Source organism: Rhinolophus sinicus, linkage group LG04 (assembly GCF_036562045.2).
Source record: "Rhinolophus sinicus isolate RSC01 linkage group LG04, ASM3656204v1, whole genome shotgun sequence".
Taxonomy (NCBI): Eukaryota; Metazoa; Chordata; class Mammalia; order Chiroptera; family Rhinolophidae; genus Rhinolophus; species Rhinolophus sinicus.
The window spans coordinates 143,261,723-143,280,795 of record NC_133754.1 but is presented as its reverse complement, the minus strand read 5'-3'; the positions used below and the strand labels follow the sequence as shown (position 1 = coordinate 143,280,795).

The following is a 19,073-nucleotide window of genomic DNA, read 5'->3' as shown; positions in this document are numbered from 1 at the left end:
AATATATTTAAGGTTTTTCTATAGTAAAATATGCTACTTCCTACCACTTACAATTTTTTTAAATAAATTATTTGCAAACGCAGTTATTACTATTATTATCCATTTAGTATTTTCTCCACCCTCATGCTTTTTAAATCCCACCCCACTCTCTTTTTGTGCAAACTGCCAACTGAGAGAACGAGTTTGTGTCTGTTTTCAGGACTGAATGTAAACAGTGGTTTTACTAAAATATCAAGATGAATAGAAATATTTTGTTTTAATTATTTTTAAAATATCCCCAGAAATTAAGGTTGAATTTTGCCTCAGAGCTTCTAAATTTACAAAAATTTTATTGCGGAAAACCTCTTGAGATTTAGATACAGCCATTTCTATGTGGACAATTTAGCTAATGGGAAAATTCATCTAATATGCTGTTCCCATCAATTTAATCTTTGAGGACATTGCTTATTTCAGTTATGACATGAATTGTGGAGAAACAGCACAGGATTTTGGGAAGATAAAGTAGCATGGATTCAGGGAATCAAGTAAGAATACCAAAGAGATAAACAAAACAAAACAAAATGAAAAATAACCTCTGGAGAAGAGAGAGAAGGATGAAAGTCAAATCTACAACCAAGTTTGTTAATTTGCTAGCAAATTAAGAGACTCTCTTTAAATGTACTAATCACAAGACTTCATATTACACATGACATATTAGTATAACTTGCAAAGTCAGGAGCCTTGAGCAATAGTATTTTTCATGTTTGTAAGTGGAAAAACAAATGATCACATTTAAAAAATCAATTTTTATATTGGAGCAAGCAGAAATATACATGATGGTTTGCAATGTGTGTCATCAATATACTGAAGGGATCAGTGGACCAATTAAAGAAAGAGAGACTTTCCCCAGGAAAATCAGATGTGGTCTGCACCTAATAAGTAGTAGAAATATTGGGAAAATGGGACTGTAATCCTATAATCCAAACCTATTATATGTGTATGTTATAATCTAGTTTGTTTTTAAACAAAAGAATTCTTATTGAGATATAATTTATATACCATAAAGTTCACCCATTGAAAGCATACAATTCAATGGTTGGTCCTATTGTTTTTAAGTGAAAGGAGCAAACTGGAAGGAAAAAAGCTAAACGAAAAGCGATAAGGCTTAGAAAATGCTGATTTTCAGTTAGAAGCTCACATACACATTGAAAAATCAATCGGAGAATAATTTTTTCATCTGAAACCTAAAAACAAAATAAGAGTAATATTTAAACACTGCATTGTTCTCTGTTTCCTGAGTCTTCCCCTCCTTAGTGTGGGCACAGATCACCCACCTGTGAAAAGAAAAGCACCAGCTTTTCTCCCTAGATGCCTGAGGGCAAATATAAAACACACAGAAAGAAAGCTGGAGGGAGGCTGATGGGAAGGAGACTTTTGATGTGGAAATAAGTGTGTGAGTTTGAGAAAGAAAATTTTATTACTATGCATCATTTTTTTCCCCTTAACTTCTAATATTCTGCTTCCCAAAGTGCCAATGTCTATTTTTAAAGGCAAAATTCCATAAATGTATATTTTAAACTGTTTAAATAATATAAAAATGTTAATTTCCTAAAAAAAAAAAATACTTGAAATGTACCACCCAACCCTGAATATTTCTTTTGGATGCTTTGCAGAACTCTTGAATCTTTTGCATATGAGTCCTTCAAAGGCCATATCAAAATTAAGAACTGATGAGGATTAGAGCTCAAAGTCATGTGCTCTTCCATTTGGAAAATTAAAGAAAAATAAAATAAGAACCATATTTTTGAAGAAAAAAGGATTAAAATAATTGGAATTGCTCAGCCAATTTACCAAAGTTTCTGTTGACACAATTACCAAACATATTGTTTATAATCCCACTCATTTTCAAAATTCAGTTATCATTTCTTCATGTTAACTGTGCTATGCTCAGATGAGCCTATCTTAAGTATTTACTTAAGTATTTAAGGTAATCTGTTCACTAAATATTTATTAGTAGATTTTTGGGGGATATCAGTTCTTTCTATAGGGAAGAAACTACATCAAGCATAATAAAATTTTTGCCTTAGTGTGAAGTGATGAAAATGGTGCCACTTGATTTTTATTTCTTTGACGTAATGTCTTTTTTTTTCATTGTTCCTTTTGTGTGCATTAGAATGTTTTTTTATTAGTTTTAAGGAAAAGCTACAACATAAAAAATAACTTTTGCATTATTGAGCACATGTTTGGAGCATTATGTTGATTTTAACTCTGTAAGAAACTCTGGAAGAAAATTTTACCTTTGGGTCTAGAGGTTAAAGAAAGATTTGGTGTCAACCATTAAAAAAATAAAGAATTTGTATTTGTTTTCCAAAATTGATAAGATTTGGTTTTCTTCCTCTAGTCTTGCCCCGCTCTTATCCGTTTTCTACACAGATGCGTCATTTTCTAAAACACAATCCTGATCACATTTACTCCCACATTTAAAAACTTCAGTGACCTCCCCACCCATCCACTTTAATGATATAGTTCAAACATCATAGCTCAAACTATTACCACTCACCCCAGTCGATTCTGTGCTATACAAAACTCCTTCCTGTCTTCAAAGGCTACCAGGGCCTTCTTTCTTGCCTTCACCAGAACTGTTCTCACTATCTAGAGTGCCTTTCTCCCATTTCTGTTGCAAAATTTACTAAATTCTTGTGCTTCCAGAAGTAGCTTGGAAATTGCATATCTCCCTATGCTCCAGACTCCCCATGTGACACTCAGCCATTCCTCCAAAGAAAGATTCAAAGGATTAAACTTTCTTAAGCCACTCATTAAAGAATTTGTGTTTTAAGTTTGTCTAAGGGGCTAACTGTCCCTGTCCAGTCTTGTCTTTAGTCTAGCAATTACCATACTATGTGGACATCTTGTTTTCTCAAGTAGTCTGTTTGCATCCCATCATTATGTGAGCTATATTTTAATCTTTCTATATCCTCTGCACCTAGCATAGTGCTGAAGACCTAATAGACATTCAGAAGGAGTTGATTGGCTGGAATAACTGCACAGATTTGTTAATCCAATGTTACTTAAATCACTTCTAAATGGCATCTTTATAAATTTGTTAAAATCTTAAATTAATGATCTGGCTACAAGTGTGGCATCAAATAAATTGTAGGCCTAGATAAATATTTTTATATAACTCTGCAGCAAATATTGAATAATGTTTGTCTTATACACGTATATTAATAGCCCTGGAAATATGACTCCACTTACTCTACTGAGAAAATAAACCATATCAAAATGTGTTGGTGTTTTTCCTTCTCCTTGAAGATAGGCATATGCTCAGGTCTGTCTGGCCCACAAGTATCACAGCATAAACTGTGGCATGCAAAAATTCTCCGTTTACATCTGTGATTCCACATGGCTCTAGGTGAGTTTAACCTATTAGGCTGTCCTGGTACCTGGACCCTGTACTAAATATTAGGCATTATTTACTTTCTATTCAAAACAGATAACACTGCAAATGCTTTATCTGTAGCACACTGGAAATGGATGGAAGCAATCTAGGGAGGAATTGGTCTTTACATGTAAAATGTTAGTCCTGGAAAGAACACAACAGAACATCAGCATCACTCTTATTTTACACCATCATCCTGAGGCCCAGAGGAGTGAGGTGCCCTGGCAAAGTTCAGACTGCTGCTCAGTGGTAGAGCCTGGAGGAGAATCTAGATGCGTTGGCTTCTGTACTATTCCTATTCTACGTAAACATGTCTCCATGGCTTCTCCTTCTCACTCTTCGCTCTGCCCCTCCATCAGAACTGGAGGTAACAGATGGCAGGATTTGTGTAACCAGGGGACTAGGGAGCTGAAGGGTGACTGAGAATTTCCCGTCCAGGGTATTGGCAAGATGCCAACAAAAGATGACCTTGCTTGTCCTAAATAAGTTTTGGCTCTAGGTGAATGCTTGAAGAGTAGCTAACCATAATTTAAGGATGCTGAAAATGAGCATAATTGGTAATTCCAGAATGTTTGGATTTAGTTATGTTCCTGTATGTTTGTATTTATGATAAGCATTCCTTTTGTTGGCTTTATTCTTTGTCTGTTTGCCTCTTGCCTGTCTTTCCTGTTGTGAGGCTTTCGTGAGTTTCAAATCGGATTTTTTCCCCAATTGGCTTGGTGCCAGGTTGACAGCTCTAGAAACAGAAGTTCTCTATTTTCTGGGTACCAGTCCAAAGAGCATAGTTCTCTTAGTAAGGTATTGGCTCTGAACTTCAAAGTCTCTAGTGGCCTAGACCCTGGCAAACTCAGACATCTCTTTTACATTTATTCACTAGCCAGCGTGTGAAATAGCCTTCACCTCACTCATTGTTTTTGCCAGTCAATTTGGAGGCAGAGATCTCTGCCACATTGGATGCTGCAGGATTGCATCTATCAGAGTGAAGAGACAGATTTCAAAGCATTCTTTACGCTATGGAGAGAGTGTTTGTGAAAAAGAAAAAACCCATAATAATATTTGAAAATACGAAGCAATAGCCTCATTTAGAGCAGATTGTGGATTATATTATAGAACAGAAGATCCCTGTACTCACAGTTGCTGTTTCAGGAATTTGATCACACCATTTGGATGAGCATAAAATTTAAAAATGTAATATAGAATTGCAGTTTAGTAAAGTATCAGCAAGGACATTTTAGTCAAAATATTTAAATTGTGATGAGAGACACTAAGAAACATACACACAGACTTTCATAGATAGTGGGCAAAAAAATGAGGTGAAAAAGGAAGGAGAATGGAGCAGAGATGGTGTTAAGAGCTGCTAACTGACCACAGAACAGCTATAAGAGCGTTTATCTGAGCTTGGGTTAAGGACGGACTTTCTTTAGCATAGCATCTATGTTGGGAGCTACAAAGGAAATGATATTACAAAAAATTATAAGTAACAAAAGTTTCTTCTAAGGACATAAACAAAATTAAAAGACAAGTGGAAAACTGTAAAAATACTAGCAACTTGTGACAATTGATGCCCTTAGTAGAAAGAGATCGCTTATGAATTAATAAGAAAAACAAAACTCTAACGGAAAAAAGAAGCAATTTACTGGAAAAATTACACATGACCACAGGAGAATGGAATTTTATAAGTTACCAAATAAAAATGTTTCTTTTTCTGTGATCAACTTGGCCAAAAAGTAATTCAAATTAATGATATGCCTGGTTTTGTCAATGATTCAGTAATAGGGACATTTTTACATATTGCCGAGGGATGTGTAAAATAGTACAATATTGCTGGATAGCAATTTGGAAATATCTATCAAGAACCTGAAAAAATATTCATGACTTATGAACCAATTATGCTTCATCCTAAATTGTATCTTAGGGAAATAATCAGAGATGTGCATAAAAATGTATGATCAAGTATATCCATAATAGCATTATTTATAACAATAAAAATGGAAGCAGGCTGATTATCTTGCAGTGAATAAAATAACACAGTAGAATTCTGTATAACACAGTGGACTATTGTATTTTCTAAGAATATTCAATAACATGGTGAACAATTCATGATACGATAATCATATTAAGCTATATATAAAACATTTCTAAAATGTTTAATGAAATTTCCATACATCACATTAATAGTTATTTATGGGTAATGGAATTAGAAGCAATTTTTTTTTATTTCTTTATACTTTCATAAATTTTCAAAATTTTCTATATTGAAAAATTTCTATGTTGAAAAGTTGTTATTTTATAATCATGGATAAACAGTAAATATATTTTCCCCAGCTATATAGCATACAAAAATTCACTAATTTTGAGTGTATGTACAATGGAGTAGCCTTCATAAAGACATAGTCTAATATTAAGTTAATTTCTTAATGAATTGTCACTATAGGAAATGTTTGAGAATGGGCCAGACTGTCACAATTGGTAAATAATTGAAATCTTGAGCATGAGTTATTTTCAGATTGAAGTTTTGATATCCAGACTTTTCCCTTTTCTTCTTCTTTTGCAAATCCCTCTGTGTTTAGAACTTTGTCCCCACTAGCAGATTAAGTATGAGAACCTCCTCCTTTTATTAATTTTTGGAAATCTAAATAAGTAATTTTTAGACTTTTTAAGGTAATGGAGCTAAGATTTGGGGAAACAAAAGGCACTGAAAAATCAGTGTGTTCAAAGCAGTTTGCAAATAAGCACTAGGCACCCTAAGATGACTTTAAATTACTTAAAAGTAAGAATAAAACAAACATGTCTAGGTCATTTATTTATTCTACAGTTACCAGATTTTGGTTGAGTTTTCATCATGTTGTAGACATATTGTAGGATCTAGGATATAGTTGATAATTGCGGTAATAGAAATTACATTCAAGTAGGATATGAAGACCTAAAATAAATAAATCAACCAATTACATAGTGACAAGTTCTGATAAGTGTAAAAAGAATTCAAACAAAGAACCGCGGTGGGTGATGAAGCAGAGCTAGAGAAATCAAGAATGCTCCAGGGAGATTGCACTTTAGCTGAGACCTGAAGCGTGAAAAGGAGCTAATCTTGTGAAGAGTTGGGGGAAGGAGCAAAGCACGGCGAGGGGGGATAGTACAGAGTTGAAGCTGGAGCGTTAGACAGGAGCAAATCAGTCCCAACATTACAGACCCAGATGAGGAGTTTGGGATTTGTCCTAACTCCAAGGGGAGAACTGAATGGCTTTACTCATGGAGGTGTGTTGATCTGTTTCAATCCTGGATGTTTTCATAAAATTGAACTGATTATTCTTTCATCTGATCTGTAGCCAATTGTTAACTTACAAAGAATTTAAGACATGAGGAAAAATTACATTAAAGCTTTGTCTGTTATTTTCTGAAACAATAATTTCTCAATATTTTCTTTTTGGAATAATGCCAGGTACTACAGAACATTATAATTCTTTCCTCTGTTATCATCGCTCCACTTCTTTCCTGGGGAAGGCTTCCCAGGGACAGCTGGGGGTACCATGCACTCAACCAGATACCCAACGTATCAGTACATGTATCGTTTAGGCTCCTGTGGATGGCTTTGGCTAGATTTAGAATAACAGCAGTCAGAATATGATTTATTAGCCAATTTTGAAGCTATTATAAATCAAATTCTTCTTTGGTACTTTCATTTTCTAACTTAATAGTTTCAGGTCAGTAGTAGAGTTTTGGTAATATTTTGTTTTGTTTTCTCCCCAAATGCTTTGTACATTTCATATGAAGGTCAAGTAAACCTGAATAATCATAACAGTTTTATTTATATAACTATACAGATACCTTTGGCATTTACTTACTACGATATTTATCACGTTTTTTTCTGTGTGATTAAAACCTCCTGTTGCCCTGATAAGTATCTAGCATAATCTTTCAGTCATGAAGAATGGTGCATCATAGTTTTGTATCTAATTAGAGTATCTGAAATTAATTCAATGTCATTAAAACTAGATTTTATTTTTATTTACATATTATAAAAATATTATGCTATGTGTAAAGGTTTATATTTGGATTAAAACCATGACTCTGAAACTTACTATGTGAACTTGGGCAAGTATTTAATCTTTCTGTGCCTCAGTTTACTCATCTAGAAAATGCAGGTGAGGATAAAATTAGGATAGTAGTAAGAATTAAATGAGTATATATATACATATATATGCATATGTATATGTATATATGTATATGTATATGTGTGTGTATGTATATATTTAATATATATGGAGAGAAAACTTACCCCACATTTGCAAGAATTATGTGAGTTCTTCAGAAACATTTATTTTTCTACTTAATAAATACAGTATCACAGGCATGTATTGGGTACAACAAGTAAGGACAAATCCTTGTCTTTCCTGAGGTCTGAGCTTCCTGCCTGAGCTTCTCCCGAGAAACCCAAACATGGTGAGTTAAAGAAACTTACCAAAGCTACATGAAGTAGTAAAGCTGGGGTTTAAATCCAGGTCATTTGATCCATGCCCTGTGCTCTGACGTACTATGCCAGTGATGTCAGAGAAAGAGATAACAATCATCACCATCATAATTACATTGAAGTGTGTTTTTATTGTATCAGCACTGTGGTAATTGCTTTTAATCCTCACAAAAACCTCAAAATGGAAACTGATATAGATCCTGTTTTATAATGTGGAAGCTAAGGCTCTGACCCAGCCAGATGGAATTGGAGAGTAGAAAAGGCAATGGAAGTCATGAGTAAAGGCATAAGAAACCGAAAGCCATTGGGAGAACCACTGGTCCTGTGCTCTGCAGGATTCTGATGTTAAGGTTAGATCCATTGAGTTACTTTTCCTCTTTCCAGATTGTGTTAGTGATCAAATACTATTTTCCTTTTAGAAAGGCACAGGAAGCTTGTATAAATCTTTTTTTTTTTTTTTTTTTTTAAGTTGGCAGCAGCATATTGCAGTGGGTAAACACAGGTTGTAGAATCAGGTGTACAGATTACAGAATCAGCGAGACCTGAATTCAAGTCCACTTATCACCCACGTGACCTGCAAGTTTCTTAACCTCTCTGAGTCTATGGTTCACTGAGACTGTTTCCTCATCTGTAATCTAAGAATAATGCTGCAAATTCCATAGGTTTTTTTGTGAGAACTAAATGAGCTAGGCTCTTAGAAAGCTTAGCAAACTTTAGCCCATAGTAAGCACTCAAAAATAGTTATCAAACGACATGTTAACACTGTAATTAAACCACTGTGTTTATTTTAATGAGGATTCATAAAAGGTATGTGTTGTCCAGTCAGTTAATGTGGATTCAAGCCCAGTTCTCCCTGATTTCAAAGTCCATGCTGCTTGCAGGGATTTTATGCCTCTTCATGAGAAAAAAAAAAAATTGGACCAACACCTCTCAAAAACTAAAATCATGTAATCCCTGCTACTATTATTAATAAAAATAAAAATCAAGGTGCTCATGGTTATTAAAATATGATACCAGAATAAACATCACCAGTGATACATTTTATGGAACGCTGACAAAAATAGATAGCAAGTACGGTTTTCATTAGCTTTCTCCATTAAAATCCTCTACCGCAGAGAGCTAACTAACACTTTGAGAATTTTCCAGATCACAGCATGTCTCTGTTTCCCAGGTGAGCAGACCTTATGGTTCAACCCAGTGTGAGCCATTAGTGTCAGAAGCCCAGATGCACAAAGTGGGGTTGCGGCTGGGGCAGGCTCTCTCCTCTCATGGATGGGAGTCAGGTGGTGTTTGGAAAGGTATAGAATTAAGGTTGGACTTGTGTCTTATTTGAGCGTCCATGGACCAAAAGATCTGACTAATGCTGTACTGTTAGCACTGAAATGCTGAGCTTCCTTCCAATTCACACAATTTATTCAAGCAGTAATTGGAGTTTCGCTGCTTAAATCTCCCTCCCAAAAGAACTCACTCATGAGTTCTTTAACATGTTGGTCAGATTTATGGTTTTCGTAATGTAAAATTATGTAAACTACCTATATTCTGTGTGTGTGCATGCATGTGTGTGTGTGTGTAAGTGTGTATGTATGTGTGTGACATCTAGGCTCAGGATAAAGAACATCTACCATATTAGAAGAATGCAAATAATTAAGTGGCTTAGAAATACACATCTCAAATTCTTATTTTTTTAACAAGCCTCCATGGTCTCATTAAAATTTCAGAAGCATATAAAAGAATCATCCCCTATGTGAATAGAAGTTTTAGAGTTTCAAAGCTTGAAAGAGGATGTATTTTACCTTTTGGCCTTTTAATATTTCTTATACATTTTTTGTGTGGATATATATGTAGGATTTCTATTTTTGATGAAAAACGCCACTTAACATACCTTAGCATTTTGATGAAAGAAACTGCTTATGTATCTTTGTATTTTACAAAGACAAACATATTAATATTAAAGGTTTGCACTCTATTAGTGGAATATGTCATCCCCTCTCAGCTCAGAGAGGAAAGCGGTAAGTAAAACCAGGTGTGGTTCTCTTCTCTTACTTTCTGCAGCGGATTCTTTTACTGGAAGAAGCAAAGGAGTAAATGAAGGTGTTTTGTTTTGCTTTGCTTTTCCTCAAGCAGCAGCTTTGAGGACAGCACATAGGACTTCATAATGGAAACAGTAAATTACTAGTACTTGTTGAGTTCTGTCATGTGCTGCTTCCTCTTCTAAGGGCTTTGCACATATAAGCTAATTCATTTCATAACATTCCTTTGACATAAGTAGTATTATTATCCCTAATTTGCAGATGAGAAACCAAAGCATGGTGAGGTTAAGAAACTTACCAAAGCTACATGAAGTAGTAAAGCTGGGGTTTAAATCCAGGTCATTGGGTCTATGGCCTGTGTTCTGACGCACTTTGCCAGTGGTGTCAGAGAAAGAGACAGCAATCATCACCATCATAATTACATTGAAGTGTGTTTTTATTGTATCAGCACTGTGATAGTTGCTTTTAATCCTCACAAAAACCTCGAGGTGGACACAGTTACAGATCCCATTTTATAACATGGAAACTAAGGCTCTGAGAGGTTAAGTAACTGGTCCATGGTTACAGTGCTAATAAGAGGTGGGACTTGAGTTTAAATTGAATCTGTCTGACTGCTAAACTAGCAGGTAAAATAGAGACAATGGAGCGCAGAAGGTCCAATCCCTGCCCGTTTCTTGATACAAGCGTGGGCTTCCCATTAGCCAGGGCTTATCACTACGTTCCTCAGAGTCAGGGTCAATAAAGGGAAATTACAACAGTTCAGGCTCCAGACATGATGGAGGTCACTTGGCAGCAGAGGTTCTATTTGGCACACTTGCTTCGAGTGTGTGTGTGTATGTGTGTAGGGGAGAGGGGTCAGCTATTACTTAAACTGAAGTTAAGTAAACTAATTCATGAAGAAAAATTTTAAAAGACGCTAGATTGCTAGTAAGTTTTCCCTTAAAACTCCCTAAAGGAACGTATGAGAAGTAATTCAAAGGATTTAAGAGGATTAGACACTATTCTATTTAAAGTACCCTTATAACAAACATATTATTGACTATCGCCCTGAAGAGGGTTTTTAAATAACTGTACTCCATCATGCGCAGAAGGATTTAAGGTCTGAGACGTCCAATGAGGAGAAAAGGAGGTTTGAGTGGTGCTTGTTGCCTGTCTAGACGCATTTGGAGAAGCATTCGCTCTCTGGAAGAGAAAGTCCACTTGGAGATTACAGAGAGGCACATTGCACTTCCGTTTTAGAAGAACTTTCTGTCAACTCGAGCTGTCCAACCATGGAATGGGCTGCCTCAGAAATGCTCCGGCTCCTGGTCGCTGTAGGTAGGTGTTCACCATTCAGGGAAGTCTGTGGTGAGATCCCAATCCTGGGGGGAAACGGTGTTGACAACTATTCTAATTCGGAGGACTTTTTGCTTTACACAGAATTAATGCTGTTTAAGCTACTTAACAAAGAGAGTTATTTATTTTGATACGTTTTAATGTATTTTAAAATCTATCTATAAAAAATGTTAAAAGGGAAAATATCTTAAGAAGTTATTTCATCTATTTCAAGAATATGTATTTGGAAATAATTAATAATTGTTCGGTAGGTCTTGGTATTTCCCTTGGGCAGCTTGAATATCACCTTTCTGCAGTATGTTATACTACATTCATCTATTAGAGCCTGAAAATATCAGTTCAATTAATGTTCAAGTCCTCAATAAATTTCAATGTTATAATAACAAACTGAAAAATTACAGGGGAACATTTTTTGAGTGTTGTGTGCAGAAAATACATCTCAGTAGGAGGCTTTGGAACACTCTGAACTAGCTGGTCACTGTGTCATTTCTGCTTTCTTAGCTTTTCATGGGTCCGCACCTTTTATATCTAAGGGGTATAAAGGAAGACCGTGTGCAGAGTAGTGCGATGCTGCACTGAGGCTGCCAGGATGTTTTTAAAGGGAGGGAACCTGGTTTTCAAAAAGAAAGGGATGTCTAATGTCTAGCCTGTGGCGTATTGTCAGCATTGAGACAGCTCAATCCTATCATGATTCTTAAATTCAGTATCATTTACACAGGAAATAAAAGGTGAAGATGGTCAATGGGAAGTGGGCTTATATACCATAGGAGAGAGTTTGTTCAAAGGCAGGCTTCGGAGTGCAAAGATTTGATATGCTGGGTTTGCTGGGTTGTAGGATACTGAAAGCCAGAATTCTTCTGTAGAATTGTAAATATCTACATTCATAAGATTTGTGAACAAGCATGTTAGGTTTATGAGATGCTAACTTCTGGGGCTGGGCTTGCTCCTCTCTGCTCTTTCCTCATTAGACTCCTCTCTAAAACCCAAGAAGGCATCATTCCATGTGAAAATATTCTTTCTTGAAAGTTGCGGGGGAGAGGGGGTTCTGACAACCCTGCTTCTGATGTTTTGATAGCAAACAATTCTGGCACAAACTAGTCCCACGATGGAAGAAAAACCTCCTCTCACGCACTGTCATCTTTCTTTGATCTTGACCTCTTCAGCAGTGTAATCTCCAAATCAGATCTCCACAGGGTTTATGCTCCTCCCCTCTAATTGCCATGAGAGAAGGCTGTGAATCCTCCTACTTCCCCATTCCACAGACTTCCTAAATATTCTCTTTGACCAAAGTTATTCAGTAAAAATTAAAGGGGCTAAGAGGATCAAAGGCTGTGTGTTTTCAGAATGATGCTGTTATTTTTGTGGGGTCCTTAAAATTTTGGCACAGTGAAGAGCAGGGGAGAGACAACTGCAGTGTTTCTGCATTTTTGTGGAGCAGACTTCTCACAACCGCAGCAGAACCACTTAGTAGCATTGAATAGCGTTGGAGAGGCTGGCACCCTGTGGCCCTAACGAAAGGCAACGTTTTAGCAGTAGGGTGAATACAATGCTGCCGTACAGCATGAGGAAACCCATATTGCCCTCGCAGTCTCCCATCTGTGTCTTTACCCCACTTATTAAATTCATAGTAACTCACGTGAATCATTCAGGTTTAATCTGCCTTGCTTGAATTCATTACCTGGTACTATAGGTATGCACAGTGTGCTTACATACTGGGAGTTGTTAGTGGGTTTCCCGCTCATTATTGGCACATGACGCCTAGAAGGTAAATCATGGTACAAGGGCCGGTGTATGTGCCGGGCACTGTTCTAAGTGCTTCACTGATCTTAACTCATTAATCTTCGGGACAACCTTAGGTGTGTGATTTTATTTTTACCTCCGTTTTACAGATAAAGACTCTAAGGCACAGAGTAGTTGAGTAAATTGCCCAAGGTTGGTATTGGGATTAGAATTTGAACCCTGATTTCAGAATTCATGGTGTTAACTGCTACATCAACGTCGTACCAAAGAGATCATCTGAGAGATGTGCTGAGCGTTTCTTCTTTGAGGTCTTCTACCTCAACTCATACAAGGTTAAATCGCCAGGAAATGGCAGCAGGGGCTTTATTGCTGTGGCCCCCTTAATGATGAAAGAAATGGGATAGAAGGGAAAGCTTTGTCTTCGTAGGCTGGTAGACTAGTTTGAATCATAATGTGACTTAAACCTGTTACTAATTTCCCAAGACCTCAATTGCTCAATTTGTGAAGTGGAGATGTGACATCTAATTCATGAAATTGTTGTTGACATCAACTTACGTAATGCATTTAGAGTGCCTAGCTTGAGAGGTACATGTTAGCTGTTATTATTTTAAAGCTACCTTTAATCCTTTGTGGAAATAAAATGGTGACAAAAAATGAACTTACTGAGTGGGGTGGTCTATGAAAGTGATATTGTTTAATAGAAGATAATCAGATGTATACATTTTATTATACAAGGCAAGCCCATGGTCTGGATTCCACCAACGGGCTAGATTTTCTGCAATAGTGTCTTTAGATCTGGAACACGGGACCGTTGTGAGAGAAACGGTGTTGTAATGCAGTGTCAGGTGTTTGTTACACTCAGGGAGAATCCACATTGTCCCAAAATCTGTATTACAGCAGGGTCCCTGTAATTGCTCTTACTTCTCCCCATTCTGCATCAGAAAGCATTTTAACTATGGATCTGGAATTTACCAGTCTCTTCAAGTTAATTAGAAATAGAAAATCAGTATAGTCATAGGGAGGGACACAGAGAGGGAAAATGAGTAAGATGGAATTACTCGGAAGATGTGGAAATTCTCCCGGGCAGCAATTGGTCAACAGTACCCACCAAGGTCTGATGTCTGAGGGGAGATGGACGAGTTTAGGTGGGGGTTGTGACATGGACTCCTCTCTCTGCCCAACCCCCGAACTTTAGCACTCTAAGTGAAATTATCCAGTTTCTACCTTCAAATTGAAAAGTTCTCCTTTATTCTCTCACTGCTGGATCTCCAAAAACTATATACGCCAACACAGCAACTCTCTTTTAAAGCCGTTCCTTGGGAAATGATGGGGGTGGGTATCCACACTTCAGGAAACTCCATCTTGTATAGAAAGCATTCCACATGGCACTTCAATGGTTAAACCTTTGCTGCAGAGAAAGTATCAGGTAGCTTTCCAGGAGGGGATAACCTCCAATTTAGAAACTGCCATTTCTAAAAGGTAAGCCAAACATACACTAGTTCACACTGCTTTCTATGAAAGGAATAATTCGCCTCTCCCAGTGTGTGTGGTAGTTTGCTTCTTTCTGCCGGCTGCTTGTCTGTCATCTATATAATGTATATATCAGGGTGAGAACCGCCAATAAATACAGTTAATAAAAACCCCAGAACACGACAAAGATCCCTTTTACTACAGATCCATTTTGCAATAGCTCTCAATTTGTTATGTCATATAAATCAAAAGGGAAGTGTTTATCTTATCATTCGGAGGCATCCCTTCTCCCTCTGTGTCCTAGCGCCTCCCCTGTGCCAGTTTCCAGCCCCTCAAAGATGCTTTGTGCAAGAAAGTGCAAGTTCCCCATTCTGGCTTTACTGGTGTTCCCTTTTCCTCTCCTCCTGGCTCCCCCCACCAAAACCAGCAAGCAGAGCAAATGGCCCGGGTTCTCCCCCCAGTGCCTGACCTGCGTTCACTGGGAGGAGAGCAGAGCCGGAGAGGGAGCGCGCATTCCGAGCTGGCTGCTCTGACTCCGACCACAGGCTGTTTCGTGCAGGCTGTCCCTCTCCTTCAAAACCGTGCATCCCCTCCCCGAAGCAGCAGGCAGTGTGCCTCCATTCAGCCACATTTGGTATGCATGAGCACGGCTGCAGGCAGAGGGGAGGTGGCTCTCTCAAGAAGGTTCAGTGGCTCAGGCAACGCCACTTGACTAGTCTCCCAAGTTCCAGAAAGCCTCTGCCCTAATGGAATTTGCAGGTGTGGAGATGACCATGGGATGCCAGGGCCGTGGGGGACCATTTATTTTCTAGGCATTGCTCAGGTTTGCAGTTTCTGGTTTTCCCCGTGGAATTTTCAAGGGGTCATGAATCAAACTGATGCTCCTCGACCCCTAAACTGGACCATCCGGAAGCTGTGCCATGCAGCCTTTCTCCCATCTGTCAGACTTCTTAAGGTACTGTAACTTGCTGCTTTGAATGACTCTAATTGTGCTTTGCAGGTCTAAACACCCAACTTCCGCACTTGAGCCAGGACGCACATTTTGGGGAGCACAAACGCATGCAGTACTGGTTCTGTAAGCCATGGCTTGAGAGACTTTGTCAGCGCTTCTCACCCCATGGTCTTAGGGAGGGCAGGGTGGTCTGAGCCATATTTAAGAATGAGATTATGGTCGCAGAGAATGGGCTTCCTCAGTGCACCGCACCCCCACCCCCAAATCCCTAAATAGAATTAATTAACTTCTTTGGGAGGGTGGGAGCAGTAGTGGGAGTGAAATCTTTTACTCCCTTGTGTTTGGCTCCTGGGATTTTTTTCCCTCCCTGGGGAAGCCCTTCGACCCACTTTCCCTTTAAATGGAACCTGAGAGAACAAAGGATTCTCCTCATTATTTTAAAAGCCCTGTGTCCTTAAGTGGTCGCTCAGGTAAAGACAAAGAATGAGCCTCATCAGATTGTGACTTTTTGGGTGTCCTTGTTTTTTAAAAAGGCATGATAATTTTAGGCTCCTGAGTGAAGTCAGTAGTGGGAAAGTATTGTTAAATATATACTGAACGTATGCCTCCAGCTCTCTCTCTAGCTCCGAGTTACACAAAAGAATGAATGGTACCACACCTGAGCTAGAATTGCTACCTGGCGTCTGCAGCACTCCTCTTTCTAGAAGCAAATACATTAAAGATACTGAAAAAGTCCCCACAACTCCATATTCACCTTCATCATCTGCCTTGTAGGGAAAGAAATACACGTAAAATTTAAAAGGTGCAGAAAAACATGTATGTTTCCCCAGAAAAGAGAATGTGGTAACACTTACTGGGGAAAAGTGCTAATCTCTGGATGTCCCACAACCATTTGAAGTTAAAAAGGCAAGGCGAAGTTCTTAATACTTTTATCCATATTAATGTGATATTGTGATTTAGTGACCGCTGGACATTGAGTCCAATCAGCCCCAATGAAGGATTAAGGAATTTAGCCCTGAATAAACTATACTTGCAGCATTCTTCCCCCACCCTCCCACCCCTTTTTTTTTCCTGAGGCTGTGTTCTGGTTGGGTCAAGTTTGATGTGGACAATTAGTTCTGTGTAGCTAAGTGGCTTTTCACAACAGAGTATTACCTGCTGAGTTTTCCTTATTCTGTTCAACACAAACTGCCCCCACGTCCTGGTTAAACCCCCACCATATTGTTGTCATGGTGACAGTTTGCTTCCCTAAAAGAGTGTTTAGGAGGAAAAGCAGGTTTGGGGATGGGGAGTGGGAGAGAAGCTTCCTTGGATATAAGTGCTTTTGCTGTAGTGGAACAATGTGTGTGATAGGGCATAAAAAAGAATGAAGCCGGGGAACCTAGAAATGAATGTAAATTTTCCTCCAGAATCACTACTGAATCAAGGGTCGGGGACAAAGAATGCCTTGGAAAATCCAACTATGATTGTGAAAATTGATTCTAGCACTTTGATGTGCAACGAGAGACATTTTTCAGTTAGTCATTCATTGGCTTCACCCGAAAATAATGCTTTTTAACTTACACAATGATCTTCACAGGTGTGTGTGTGTCTATCACCCTCAATATATTAATTAATACTCTTTTTTTATGGAAAATGTTATTCATCATTTACTGGTCACAAAACCAGCAGAAAAGTATCTATTTCAGGTAGATTACCTCTTTTTAGAAGATCTGTCATCTTTTTTTCATTGAAAGTACTGTCCATGCTATTTATCAGCATTTTCGATACTACACCAATATGGTTGGCATACAGATCAATCCTACCATTCTTTATTAACATGGTGATTTATAACAATTTATCCAATAAAGTGCGTTAGTGAGTATCCTTCCAATTCTCTCAATATCCAAGACAGGATGTGTTTTACTAGAGAACTTTCTTTCCAAATAACATCTGGATTTTTGAAAGAGCATACCTATCTAAGGAGACTTCAGATATTGAGCATATTTCAAGCTTTTTTTTTAAAAAAAAGAGTGATACCAAATTCTTTCAGCAATACTTAGAAAAAAATGAAAGCTGCTTTTGTATATAAGTAATTGTATTATCAACGTTCTGAATATGAATGCTATATAATTTATCCCCCTCTGGGTTGTTGCTGTCCTGTCTTTGCTTTGCTACTCCTTATTTATTCCTGCCCAGTTTTCATATTTCAAGTAAAATGAAAGTTCCTGAGTAATCACTTGCATCTTTTGGTCAATGTTCCTCCTGGTTTAGTTCATAAATTAAATATTTAATAACAGTGATTCTTACTGTTGTTTCCTTACTGTCTGCTCCCTCCCTCCCCTCTCAATCTCTTGTTCTACCTCCCCCACAATTCCCATCGCCATGTTAATCTGATAGATGGATTCTCTGGGAATCCAGGAGTCTATTGAAATCCTAAACTAATAAACCCAATTCTCCTATTCAACAGGTAATTTGTGTTCCTCTTCCGAGCATTTTTCTGATGTGACATGCCTTTTCTAGTGCCCTGACTTGTCGGTAAATGGGACGTGATGACATGATCACATTTAGCTATACCCAGATCACTCACCATTTCTGACAGACTGGGCTCAAGCCAATTTCTTTCCCTAGCCTTTCCTTGAGAATATGTTTCTTTGCTAACTTTTTTTCAGTACCATACTAATGTTTAGAAATGGCTGAGCAATCCTGTTTCCGGTATATCTCATTTCCTAATAGAAACAGGATACTAACGAATTAGAAGGGGAAGGCCACCATCTGAAGCATAAATTAAACCCAATGGATGTTGGAATATACTTCTTATTCCTTCTGAAAATATCTCACTTGTTGTTTTATCCAACTCAGAGCAAATTTTGAACATGCCAATCAACTCAAATTTTGAATGTGGGGTTGCATTTGGAAATAAGATTTGAAAATGAATTTCTGGACAGGCACATGATAATGATAGCCAAAAGACAGAGGGTGTTTTCTAATGGATACATTTCAAGTGGGACACTTTCCAAACTATTTCTCTTTAGTTGTTGTTTGCCTCATTATTGTTGTATATTTCAAAATTTTACCTTACTGTTAATCACAAAAAAGTCACATTTATTTCAGTGACAGGCTGTTCTCAGCGTATTTCATATTCATTATCAGATCTGTCTTTGCCATTGTTTTATTTGGGTGATTTTATTTTGGTAACTTCTGTTGAATTTGAAGATTAATGTCAGGGCAGAGAGCTTTCTTTGTATTAAGGTCTTGGTGGACTTACTAAAGGGAAGGCTTCTGAAAACTAGGTTGCACTGGGAGAAAGGAAAGTTCTGTACTTATAACAGATTTTATATGCACATGTTAAAGCCAGTTTGTTAATGCAGACCGAAGGATCAGTATCATTTTAGGATTTTAAAAGTTTTATACTGAAAAACGGTATGACTTGGAAGGATATCAGAAAGCGATTAAAGAAATTATATTCTGGACAGTTAGGCCTAACCACTATATCCTATTTCTGTTGTGTTCCTAACCAGCGGTATGACCTTGGGTAAGTTACGCAACCTGTGTCTCGTTTGGTGTCTCCCTCTTTAAAATGAAGAGTTTAGGCCTTGACTTGACTTAGGTCCACAGCTGTGATTATTGTGGCGAAGCCTGCCATGCTCTGTGGGCATGGAAGAGCATAGTCTATTGGGG

General features: G+C 37.7%; 1 protein-coding gene across 18 annotated transcripts in view; it reads left to right on the top strand.

The window, feature by feature from the left end:
• TRPM3 (transient receptor potential cation channel subfamily M member 3) overlaps positions 1–19,073 on the top strand; it is an 820,394-nt gene that overhangs the window by 329,212 nt on the left and 472,109 nt on the right. For 3 of the 18 annotated variants that reach the window (XM_074330558.1, XM_074330556.1, XM_019730680.2), the window contains exon 1: positions 14,932–15,416. The exons of 9 other annotated variants lie outside the window; for them this stretch is intronic. In XM_074330558.1, the coding sequence (XP_074186659.1) occupies positions 15,240–15,416 (177 nt within the window). In that variant the 5' untranslated portion in view covers positions 14,932–15,239. Of the gene's footprint in view, positions 1–14,922; positions 15,417–19,073 lie in introns of those variants that run through there. 6 more of the 18 variants (XM_074330561.1, XM_074330552.1, XM_074330554.1 and 3 more) reach the window with 6 other exon arrangements.